We start from the raw sequence: 13,192 nt of genomic DNA on the forward strand, positions 1-13,192 counted from the left end.
TTCAGCCAAACTTATGCCTGTTACAAGTTCCTATTGGTATAGGCAAGCTGTTAGATTGCTTTGGGTATACTGTACTCTGTTGCATCAAGATTGGTCTTCCAGTCATGGACACCTCTAGCTCACGTTCACCCTGATTGATTGATTGATTGATTGATAGAGGGCTGGGTAGATTTTTTTAGAGGTTTGGATAGATTTTAGAGTTTTAGGTCAGCTGCATTGTTTCCTAACCATATTGGATATCTTCTTTATAATTTACTACTATTTTGTATTTGTCTTTCAGGGAATTGCTTGTAATTGGGGGTCAACCAGCTAAGGAGCAGATGCGTGCATTACAATCAGGAGTGAGTTCTACAGTACTATTATGCAGCCTGACAAAAATATTTGAGCTAATAACACAATTTTGTGTATATAAATGCATGTTTTGTAAGAAAGCAAAAAAGATACATGACATAATAAAATACCCCTATATCAAAAGTTTGTTCAAATTTGACTACAACAAAGGGTCTAAATTTGAAATACATGTGTTCAATGATGTTTTGATCTTTGTCACTGTGACACAGCATTTTTTTCCAAAACTACTGGTGTTGGTTTATGTGTTCTTACAGCAATATTTGCTTCATTGGGAAGAAATACATTTTAAAGATTGCAAAAATTGAAAGTTGTGGTTTGTCGCTCTTCACAAATACAGCTCTGTTTAGTCTATAAAGTTTGACCCATGTTTTGAGGATTTTGACTATTAAGTAATTTATTGAAAAGCAATTTCTCAGAACAGCTATTATTACTTTACAATTGAGAACATTTTTAGCTGAATTAATATAATTTCATCCTAAGGTTGACATTGTTGTTGGAACGCCAGGTAGATTGGATGACTTTATAAGCACAGGAAAAATGGCATTAGATCAGGTAAATACGTTTACCAATTTTTAGCAATAATAGGCTTAGGCCCTGTTTAGGTTTATGCCTATCTTCATCAGCTTGTGGTATTTTGTCATATATTTGAAGTCAGAGGTCTAAATTAAACATTCCTGTAGTAGCAATATATCATCCATAGTTTAGCAAACATGTAAAATTAATTCCTTTAAATATATTATGAACAAGAGTGATTGAGAAGCATGGTGCATGCTCTGGCTCATTCACTCTCTATGTATAGATGTCAACCCTTACCATGTCGATAGATGGCAGAGAAGGAGAGTTTCTCTACAAAGCCTTGTTCAACAATTTATAAACCAATTATTAATAAAAAGAACCATACAAAAATACAAATTTTTTGTATAAATTTATAATTATATCTATTTTAGATTAACTATTTAGATATTGCAATTTAAATGAAAAATAATTGGAAAAAAATTTTGTAAATTGACATTTTTTTTTCATGATAACTATGTAGCATGTAAAATATTTAAAAACCACGTGTATAGCTTTTTATTCTTAAATTAATAGAATATAGATTAGAAATTTGTTTTGGTGCACCTTAACAATCATACTTAAAATGTAAGATAAAACAATATATAATAAATGTGACTTGACTTACAAGATATAAATCAATATAATGTGTTAAATACAGTTTCACAGTTTTTGTTGTTGTTTTTTTTTGCATATAGGTCCGGTTCTTTATTCTCGATGAAGCTGTAAGTTACAAAAGATTTATTTCAACATTGTTGGTGTTAGATTATTATTTCTGATTTCATATATACAGCCCATAACATAATACATATTTTATTTATTTATTTATTTAACAACATATTTATACAGGATTATACACAATCAAGTAGAAATATACCTGTTTTGCATTGTGGTCCTGTCGACAAAAACGGATACAAATTTAAATACAAAACAAATACAGTTAATAAATAGCAATAAAAAAAATAATAACAGGAAGTTAAATGTTATGAGAAGAAATGAGATCTGTATCTAGCTTTAAAGGACATAATCGTGGGTTTTATATCTGCTGGCAAGTCAGTCCATATTTTTCCGCCTGCAACTTATATTGAAATATATATTTATACTGGGTAACCTCTTCAGTCAAAGACTGGTCTCCCAGAGGGCCCAGCTGGTGATCAGTGGCTGTGATATACTAATACACCGGGGTAACCCCCTACTCGTCTCGAAAGATGTACTAGGTTCTTTAAAGTGCACACGAGCTAGATATGTACACTGGACCTATGGTTTATAGTCCTTATCCGAGAAGACTTGTTCTACCACCAGAACCATGGAGTGAGTGAGCCTCGAACCCATGCCGATGTTATGGCTACGTAATTACGGTTCCACTGTCTTAACCGCTCGGCCACTCACTTTACTTTAAAAGATGAATCCATTTTGCTGTATGTGGTATAACAAAATATTTAAGTTGTCTACTCCACGCGTTGAATGGGTGTGTACATTTCCAATTAGTTTAATTTCATTTGTCAGTCTGGTTGGTGCAAGGCCGTGGATACATTTATACATTAGATTAGCTAGATAAAAATCTCTTCTCTCTTCAAATGTTTTCCCCGAAAGATCCTGAATTATCTCATCACCCCTCACGTCAACAAAATCAAAATTGTTAGTAACAATGCGAGCCGCTCTTCTATGAAGATGCTTCAAGATATTCTTGTTTTGGTCCGAGGTATTTTCCCAAACAGTTATCGTATAGTCACTACAAGGTTGTATGATACTCAAAACCAACGTTTCTAATAATGATTTATTTAGACATCCCGCCATTTTACTCAACATTGTTATTTTATACCCAATATTTTTTACTGATAGACTGGGTATTCTGATTCGACGTTACCATTTCATCTATAATAACTCCCAGATATCTATACTAACTCCCAGATATCTATACTATCAACTTGTTCAATTTTGGTGGGCCCAATTTTAATATCCAGGTTATTATCTACATATTCCAATTAGCCTTGCAGTATTAGAATATATACTTTCCTTTTAGCAGTACTGAAATGATGATCTAATTTTATATATAGTTCTTTATACAATTTTCTTAAACATAATTGGGGTTTTTCATTTTGAATGCATCACTTTATTGCATACATTTTTATACAACATAAGCCTATAGTATAGTATCAAAATTATTACAAAATTATATAAAATCCGTGTCTTACAAGATTTTCTATTTTTAGGATGGGTTACTATCAGCAGGTTATGGGGATCTAATTAACAGAATCTGGCAGAAGATTCCCAAAATATCAATCGATGGAAAGAGACTACAACTGATTGTATGTTCTGCTACACTGCATTCATTTGATGTAAAGAAGCTAGCTGTAAGTATTACCATTGAACATACTGTATTGAAAGTACAGGGTCTTTAAGGTCACATTGGATTTTCGCAGCACTTTCATAAAAATAGAATGTTAATTATTATTATCTTTAAAGATCACCCATTGTTATTGTAATAATCTTTATTTCTTTCTTTTTTTTTTCTTTATCCGCAACAACTTGTGTTGCCTAGTCTCTTTTTCTTGAACTACCAATGTTTTTCAGTATTTCCTTCAACAGATTTTTTTTAGCATTTTGTCTGAAACTTGTAAACAAAAAAAGACCCATTCCCTACAATTTACGTTTTGTAAAAACAATGCATATATATTACTTTAAAAACATTAAACCAGGTCATTCCTTGTCTTAAATGTATATTTTATGGTAAATTATGATAAAAAGAGACCAAAGTAGCTTGCGGTGAATGTCCTCTCATTGGCCGTCTTTTTGCCTAACCTAGTTTTGTAGGCCTAGCTGGTAAACATCGGTAACGTACAAACATCGTACGCTAGCTATAGGGCCTAGCCTAATGTTGCTGCATTAATTATCTTTCTGTTTTTGCCAGACTCTGTTTATACAAATTAGAGGGAAACCCAGTATTTTCTGAAAAGTTAGGAGTCTTCTATTTGTTTTGGCCTCACAATCGATCGAAAGTGGGTGAATTGCAGATGAAAAACAAAAATATTAATCCGCGTGCAATGCATGTTGGGATTTATAGCGGGCCACTAAAATTATTAGAATCACCTTATTTTTCACATTTTTAACCATTTAAAGACGAAAAAGGTCAATAGGACCATAAAGTATTTATTTTTACATTAAATGTAGTTTGTAACCTTAAATTAGATCTAAAAATGTAGGGAATGAGTCTTTAACTTGGTCAGCATATTTACATGAAGTTATGCCTGTGACTTTTGTTATGTTGTAAGATATGTAAGAATCCTATATTCTGAACAAATTTCATCTGTTTTCAAAATAATATTTTTTTTTAAATTCACTTTTGATAAACCAATTGGTTTATCGAAAGTTAAATTTGTTATACAATTCTATGATTGTTCATAAATTTAAAACCAAAAGGCCTTTTGCATTGAAAGTTCTTGTATTTTTAATTTGTAACTATTGGTGGCTGTGTCGATAATTTTGAAATTTTCTTTGCTGAATTGATCTAGGCAATTCCTGTTAATGTGTTAGTATACAAGTGGATTTTTATCCCTACCCATATGTTCTTTAGATGTCGGGAAGTTTCCCCGATGTAAGAGGCGTCACAGCCCCCACAATTAAATTTATTTGACGACATTGGATTTAAGATCAAAAGGAATTGGGTCTTTATTACTGAAAGAATTGCCAATTTTAGTTGTTACATATTTCATGGTTTATCATTTCAGGAAAAAATAATGCATTTTCCCACATGGGTTGATTTGAAAGGAAAAGACAGTGTTCCAGAGACTGTCCATCATGTGGTATGTTTTTTTTTAGCAACCATATTAAAAAAATGTTCTGGAATATTTGCATATGTTTACCCTGGTAATTGAAATTTACTGTATATCTGAATACTCCTTTAGTGATCGTGTTCGGACGGCTATTGAAATACATGTTTATTTGGTTTTCCTTGGGGTAAAACCTGCACGCCTTTCGGACGAGTAAACAAAGTATTGGTAAGCTGGGGTGAAACCATTTAAGATCGGAACTCTTGGGGGGTTTATGTGCCCTCTGTACATCGACCCATATCAATTGATATGTTGGCATGTTGTTTCGGGTGGGAATCGTTTAATTATTATTTTTCAATCAACATCTATTTATTCACTCTATATATACACCGAATATTTTAAATTTACTTTTTAATAAACTAAATAATGATTGAAAATCCTGTTGACATTGATGTTATTTGGTGACGGCTTTTATATATTCCAACCTACTACGAATTAAGGCAACAGGATGATGATGATTATATTAAAAAATAGTTTTAAGACTACTAATTAAAAACAAAAGCGTGGGTTACGTCTATCCGGCAGAAAAGCGCTGAAATTGATGGCCTTTGACCCAGGTGTTTATCAAAATCAAATGACCAATCAGAAAGTTTTTGTAAGGTCACAATTTGACACAACCTTGCTTGATTAATTATACCCAGAGGCAGCGTGTAATTGAAACAGGATTGAAATAACCAGTAAAGTTGGTGGATTTTTCATCCAGAGGGTTTTCTAATTTTTTAAAGCCAGAGGTGTAAGTTAATTGGGGTATGTGACCTCACAGTTTGAAGCACACAGTTGTTGGGCCAAATGAAAAGCATGTTAATACCATATATCACATTACAAAACTAATTTTCATTTATTGTACTCACAGGTTGTTAAAGTTGATCCTATACAAGATCCTTCTTGGCAACGACATGCAAACAAATGTCAGGTACTATATTTCATTTTTGAGAATTTTTCTTTGGTGTATTTAATTAATTAATAATTTTAACTACTACTATTACTATAATATTAAGTTTTTAAGACTCCATTTAATGCTCGGTATGAGAACATGTAACACGAAAAAAAAATTATGTGAAAAAAAAACGTGCCATATATTCATCTTTAAACGCTATAAATACCAGCATGTATTTCAAGTAAATTTATATTTAGGTGATCATTTAGAATAAAATGATCACCTATTGTTATTGTATGAAATCTTTATTCTTATTATTTATTTCTCTCTGTAATTAAGTTTTGATCAATTTACAGCATGAATTAGGCCATTTGCGTGATTAAATAAATTACTGCGCGATACCTAAAAAACGTCCAAATTACGAATTTTTTTTCAAATGGCATTCTACAGTACTCACTATCTTTAGTGCATTCACTAAATTTGAGTCTATTCCAACTTTAAATAACGCTATACGTGCATGTTAAACTTGAATCGTAGATGTCATTTAATTTGTTATAGATAAATCCCCCAAAAAACAGAATTGATTTCTTTTCCTTGATTCATTCTTTTCATTGGTCATTGATGCAATACAATCAAACTCAAATCAGCAACACTCATGTTTTACCATCATATAAGTTCGGAATGCAATTCGTCTAAATACTATCTTCGAAATATCCATAGAATCATTAAACGCCCATTAAACAATGTATTATTATCATTTGACAAATGATTGCTATCTATTCTATTGCGGTGGACTCTTCTTGTTTTGTATCCTCTCTTTGAAACAAACTTTTTTTTTCAAATTTCTTCAACTTTTGATTCATTTAAAATTAATTTTAAAAGTCAAACAATTATTTAGCAAATTTCAGGATACAATGCACTATGTAAATGTTTTATTTTTATTGTTATTGTTACATAAATTCAATATTCATTTATTTTTAGACAGATGGTGTTCATAGTAGAGATAATGTCCAGTGGCATAGCCAAAACAAAGGTATGTATGAATACTTAATTCAATTAAGATGCTCCTTAATTTCACATTTCACAGAAATTACTGATACCGTATATTGTCTATTAAGCGCCTGGGGTTGTACTTTTTTTTTAAAGTGGGGATTTATTAAAGGTGAATTTTAACACCCAATATTACATAACCTAGTTGCTATAAAGCAGTTGAAGTTCTTTATTGCTGAGGAACAAGTTAATGTCCAAGCTATCTCTAATCCTCCTGTTTTCTAGTTATTTGAACAGCAATAAATCAATTGTTCTATGAAATGGAGTGAAATATCTATGAGAGTTCTCTTGAAGTAAATGTCCTATCAAAAAGTGTGGCTCTACAAAAACAATAGGGAATTCGCTTAAAAAAAATATTTGTTCATTTGATTTTGATTTTATTTGATTTTCTTGTTGATTTAGCTTCATTGTTAGATTATTTATAGCAATTATCTTGATACAGATAACATATTAAGACTGATATAAACTCAAACACATATTAATTAAAACTTCATGCACACAGGAACCTTGATCCCTGCAGGAGTCTGGTTTCTTTCACTATTCCTCATTCTTTCTAACATTTTTGTCCACAGCGTTTCTCTAAAACATAGTACTTGGTCAACTTTTTTATGACTTCAGCCTAGCTGTTTTTTTTCTGATGGCTAGCCCAGCTGTTATCTAGCCTGATTATTTTTATTTAGTTAATAAAAACATTGTCGAAAGGTTATTAATTAATTGAAAAAGACAATATACTCATACTGTATTTTTAATTGTTATACAATATTCTTAGAAACAATGTCAGAAGCAGTAAAAATCTTGAAGCCAGATTATCTTTTACATGCTATTAAAGAACATAACATAGACCAAGGTATCATATTCTGCAGAACTAAGGTAGACTGTGATAATGTGGAAAGATTTTTAACTGTGCATGGCGGAGGTAAGTTTTTATTTTGTGACCCTATTTTAATGCCATGGAGTTGCAGTCACCGAGTGGTTAGGATACTTGATAATATCGTACATAAAAACCTGGGTTCAATTTCTGAACAACTCCCGGTCCACTCAGGTGTAAATGAGTACTTGGTTGAAAAAAGTGGGAGGATAAGGTTATGTTGAATTCTACTCGCAGTCAATACAAGTCTTAGCTTTACATTTTACTTTAATGGCAGTCTTGCAATTAACATTAAAAGAGAATCCCAAGAAATGTTGGAAGAGAAATCATGTACTGGTAACTACGAGATACAGTGTACAATCCCTTTATATTGAATTGAAAATATCTTTTTTTGCCTTATAATTAAATAGAAATTAAGAAATAATTTATCTATAAATTGGCAGTCTAGTTTAATATACATTTTATTATTTAGGCCCAAGACCTAGAGATGTGAATAGCAAATTCTCTTGTGTTTGTCTTCATGGGGACCGTAGCCAGCAAGAAAGGAGAGAAAATTTGAAAAGATTTAAGGTAAATTAAGGGTGTTTTTTTTTTCAGTTTTCTAAATACACTGTAACTACATCTAAACTAATTTTCATTTCAGAGTTTATACAATATAACATTTCATATAAACAGTAGACAGAATACAAATTCTTAAATAATATTGACAGTAGTATAATATTGTAAATAAACACTAGTAAAATTAGTGTTTCCAAAAAAGAAAAATATGGTTGAGAATGTCTTGATGTTTCACTAAAAGCTAAATCAAGTTCATTAGCCTGCTAGCCTATAATCACTGATAATGCTCTCAAGCAGCCAATTGATAATTGATATTGGAGATATTGGTTGGAGATCATTTTTTATAGTTTACATTTGGGAATAGGCTAACAGTAAAAATTGCCGTTATGTTCAGATCCATGGAGTTATGCTTTTGTGTCGCAATCAATGTCATATTATAATTATTGTAGTAACAACAAAGTGTTCATATTTGCTTAACTAACGCTTTCATTAGAAACTGAAGTGTCACCGAACATCGGGTATGCAGGAGTAAATTTGATTGGTTAAATGTCTGACATACATACCATCTGTACTAAATACTACTAAATTCACGTTGCGCAATTGTAAACGTCTTTGAAAAATATTAGCTGCACAACTTTACTTGAATGACGATTTGTTGAGAAAGTTACAAAATGTTATGTTGGCAAGTTTCAGAGATATGCGAGATACAAAATATATAGAAAGAAAAGAAGAAGATGATCTTTGACAATCACAAAGGTTATCCACAACTTTGGGAATAACCAATATAATTTAAACTTTGCGGATAACCAATATAATTTAAACATATTGGCACAATCATTTTGTTGATACAAATCTTTGCGATCTACAGAGTTTGACAGCAAAGCGTTCTTCAGCTAATTTGTTTACTCATATTTTTTTTTTATGTATTATTACCACGTTCCTTTAATTGACATAAATTTGGATTCCACGTAATAACATTATGGACAAAACGCCTTAAAGGGGAACCGAGTTGATACATTTTAGAGTTACGTACTGTAAACATGTATAAAATTAAAGGTAACAACTGTTTTTGTTACAAAATGTGTTTTCATTAATTAATAATAAACAGTTATCAGGTAATTAGCAAAGAAGACATCTGATTGGATAAGGACTTTATGACGTCTGGAAAAGTCCTCACAATTCAACACAATCTTAATCACGATGATACACATGCAGTATGCTGGTATAATCGAGAAATAGAAAATGTTGTCTATTGTTAGTAAAACGCTTTATTTAAGAATGGCACATTTTCAGTGCATGCAGCATGCATACTCGATGTTTGGCATTAGGAGCAGTTAATACGCATTTACACCATTCATTATCTCCTGTCTTGTCATCCAAAATTATTGTTATCGTCACTTTTATCCTCTTAATGACTTAGAAATGTTCGTTCAGGCTCAAATAAGAACCTTACTTGTGGCTGACCTGCAGTTTGAATCGCAACCTCAGCATGTAAACAATGCTGTAGACCTTTGATTATGTTACATGTTGTAGCGCTCTCTATCATTCAATTTTTTAATTTCTTTGTTAATTAGTGAAAATAAAATAAAATATGGTCGCATAACGATAGTCAATATGTCCAAGTATATTCAGATTAGGTTTATTTTCACTTGAGGTCCCCTTTAATGGGAGTTTAACCTGCTCATTGTAAAGTTACTCGCCGATGTATACTGTTAAAATCCAGTACATCATTCGCTCTGGTCGGTTTCTTGACTAACTGCTTGAGAAGGTATTTGATTAACCCATAGTCCTTTATTCGGTTGAAGTTCCCTTATAGTTTATACTAAAGTTGTATTTTGATGTGTTTAACAGTTGTAGTTCATACTCTTAATTATGTGACATGACATGTCCCAATTGGCACTATCAGGCAGAGGTGAATATCAGATGTGGTAACCTCTTAGGATGGAGTGTAATCCATAAACTTGTGATTAATTCATTTTGCAAGTCTGTCAACTCCTTAACAGGGACTTCACTGACATACAGTATACAAATTCCTTCAAGATTTACCAATGCAATCCTGTCGAAAAAAAGCTGATACCTTCCAGAGCGTAAAGGTTATTTGCTAAATAAGGTTCGAGGTGGAACTCAGTTTTAGCAATAATATTTGAGGACTAGCAGTTACCCGTCCAAAGTAATATAGTACAATCCAGTACACTCTTCCCTGGTACATTGCAGAATACACAAATCTGTATATGGATGTATAGTGCAGAGGTACATTATACAGTGCCATTTATATTAGAATTTATAATAGGCATACAGTACTGTATTTGTCTTTATATTTCAGTGTCTCTTTTGTTTTAATTTCAAAAGCAAGCAATTTGAAATAGAAAATCATCGCAAGTGATGTATTAGTATTCACTGTAAAATGAATGTTTGAAAAACATGCAGTCACAAAAGAGAAACCGAATCTTGTTGCTATATTAATTTTTAATTAAAGATTAAAGTGACTTAGTTGAATCTGGTTGATATTCTTGCAGTCTCCTGTTGTTCAGTTGAATTTCTTAATTTTTGTTTAGTTTGTCTTTAAGATGAATGTGTAGGCCTAATTAGAAAGTATTAGGCCTAGTAAATATGATTTATACTTGTTTGTACCTCCCTTCTTAAAGGCCTACACCCCTTGAAAATATATTACATAAAACGAACAATTAAAAATCCACAAAAAATAACAAAGCATAATGTTAGCATAATAATGTAGGCCTACTCCAGAATTTGACATATCTGAAAACACTACCGAGCGGGAGCTAATGTCTTCTTAGGCCCGTCACACCTGGACCGAATCATCCCGCATTCATCAATTATTGCCTATTATAGCAGCTTAGGAATAGTAATTAGTAAGAAAAATAACCTCGCCTAGGGTGCTGGTAAACTCGGGGCCCTAAACCGTCTCAGCCAAAGTCAACTCGGCCCCAAGTCAAGTCACCCTCAAGTCAAGTCACCGTCAAGCCAACTCGGCCTCACGTCATCCCGGCCTCAAGCCAACTCGGCCAAATACCAATCGGTCAACTCGGCCCCATTAAAGTATAGAATGCAAAAAGTGCTATTAGTTAATATTATAATGGCAGGATTAGTAAGGCATGGGCATACAAAATAAAACAACAAATTCAATATAAAATTTGTTTTCGTTTAATTGATAGGTAGGTTGATACTGTAGATATTTAAGAAGTGCTTAAGCAAATAACTTAATCTTATTTATCAAACCGTCTTAGCAGAAATATTGTCTTTTAAATTTCACTTGGCGCATTTGCAAAATTGAGGCCAGCAAATTATGTCTTAAGACAAAAAATGGCGGCGCTATAACATTTTATATCCGCATTTTCACTCCCAACAAGAGTGGGCGCATTCGGGCTACTATGCTTTTATTACTTGAAATAGAGAAATAACATAAAATTCTCTCTAAACTCAAATCAAATCAACATTTATTCATTTGTATCAATGACAGCGACCCTTAGCAACTGATACAGCAATAGGATAGTCAAATGGGTCACACAAATCCCGAAATATTCTTTTGCTCGTCTAATTTCATTTGCTCGTTTCATTTCATCTTACTGAAGATTGATATCTTTATTAGTGTCTGTGATACCGCGGAACATTCAACATTCGTGTTGTCAAAAAAGACATTTTCTGTTTCAGAAATGAGATAACATGACATTTTTTATCTGGAGGCTGGGTATTCGATTTAAAATAAAATTAAGCAAATATTTTTGTTTAGTATTATAAATAAATCTGGCTTAAGAATGTTATGACGATTTTTTTGCTAAGCAAGTTTGATCAATCAGGCCCCAATTTGAGAAATATGTTGTTCAAAACAGCACTGATTCACCATCCAACACAATTGCAGCATTGTGTTTATGGCTGTATTTAGGAATGTAGAATGTATTTAGGAATATGGACGTCTATGTCCACTGACTGTTGAAAAGGTATAGTAGTTCAACTAATCAGGTCACTCATCAATAATAAAAGAGGCATTAAATAGGAGATTGTATGCTTGGCGCAAAAACTAATCTTCCCAATTTCATGCTATGAATATGAAACAACAGGTCAATGCATTTGAAGTATGTTGTGTTGGCAAAGAATGCTACACATCACTTGGAATATGAAAAGAACTAATGCCAGTATACTACAAGAAGTAAACACAAAGGCCCTTTTTTAATGAAACAACAAACAAAAAAACAAAAATCAACTCAATAACACTGTCATATTTTGGACAAATTGCTAGAAGAGACAGTACTTCTCAGGACAAATCTCAGAGACCAGGACGTCCTACTGTAAGTCAAGATGGTTTGACAGAATTAACAACCTCCACATATAATATGTTAACTAACTGAAGACCAACCTACTTGACAATGAGCCGTACATGACGAAATCGAATAAATGATGTCCACTGAAATTTCACCAATTTTTTTTTTAGCATGTCAAGTAAAAATTCAATGCATCTAAGTTTCCCTTTAAAAAAATGCAAACCATGATATTTCAGGTTTTTAAAACCGCAAGGAAGTAATGTATACTACAATATGCAGTGTTTCTTAATTAAAAAAATAGTATTTCACATAAAAATTCTCTATATGACTTCTTGTAATCCTCTGAATTTTCAATGGTATGTACAGTAATAGTATTTTGTTTTTTTATATAGAATTTTGAAGTAGGATTACTTATATGCACTGATGTGGCAGCGAGAGGCATAGATATCAGTGGTGTTCCATACGGTAAGATAGCCATAGCAAATCAATATGAGTAATGTTTCTGAAAAGAATAGAGAAGCTTCAAATATAAAATGGTAATAAAATTAAAGATTGCAAATTAATTAATATAATAGAGATGAATGTAAATATTTGTGTATCACTTCTTAATCGGAGCATCAACATCATTGCACAAAGTTAGCATTTTTTATTTTAAGTAAAATTTGACGTGTTGTAAAACATTAAACCATGTCATTTTTTGTCTTAAATTTATGTTTTATGCTTAATTATGATAAAAAGGGAAAAACAATGCACTACCTATGTAGCTCAAGTCAAATGTCGTCTCGTGGATGGTCTTAGATTTAGGCTAGAAGCTTAGTCTAGCTGGTAA

The 13,192-nt window shown here is 32.1% G+C and overlaps 2 protein-coding genes across 2 annotated transcripts in view; one reads left to right on the forward strand and one right to left on the reverse strand.

Annotated features, from left to right (window-relative positions):
- The window catches only part of LOC140057082 (enoyl-CoA delta isomerase 2-like), a 442,575-nt gene that overhangs the window by 256,932 nt on the left and 172,451 nt on the right, over positions 1–13,192 (reverse strand). The window lies entirely within an intron of this gene.
- LOC140057270 (ATP-dependent RNA helicase DDX1-like) overlaps positions 1–13,192 on the forward strand; it is a 44,149-nt gene that overhangs the window by 27,836 nt on the left and 3,121 nt on the right. The window contains exons 16-25 of the mRNA XM_072102853.1: positions 281–341; positions 832–903; positions 1,602–1,628; positions 3,117–3,257; positions 4,632–4,706; positions 5,587–5,646; positions 6,592–6,643; positions 7,430–7,576; positions 8,001–8,098; positions 12,756–12,828. Coding sequence (XP_071958954.1) covers positions 281–341; positions 832–903; positions 1,602–1,628; positions 3,117–3,257; positions 4,632–4,706; positions 5,587–5,646; positions 6,592–6,643; positions 7,430–7,576; positions 8,001–8,098; positions 12,756–12,828 — 806 coding nt within the window. The remainder of the gene's footprint in view (positions 1–280; positions 342–831; positions 904–1,601; positions 1,629–3,116; positions 3,258–4,631; positions 4,707–5,586; positions 5,647–6,591; positions 6,644–7,429; positions 7,577–8,000; positions 8,099–12,755; positions 12,829–13,192) is intronic.

This window comes from Antedon mediterranea, chromosome 8 (genome assembly GCF_964355755.1).
Source record: "Antedon mediterranea chromosome 8, ecAntMedi1.1, whole genome shotgun sequence".
NCBI classification, from domain to species: domain Eukaryota; kingdom Metazoa; phylum Echinodermata; class Crinoidea; order Comatulida; family Antedonidae; genus Antedon; species Antedon mediterranea.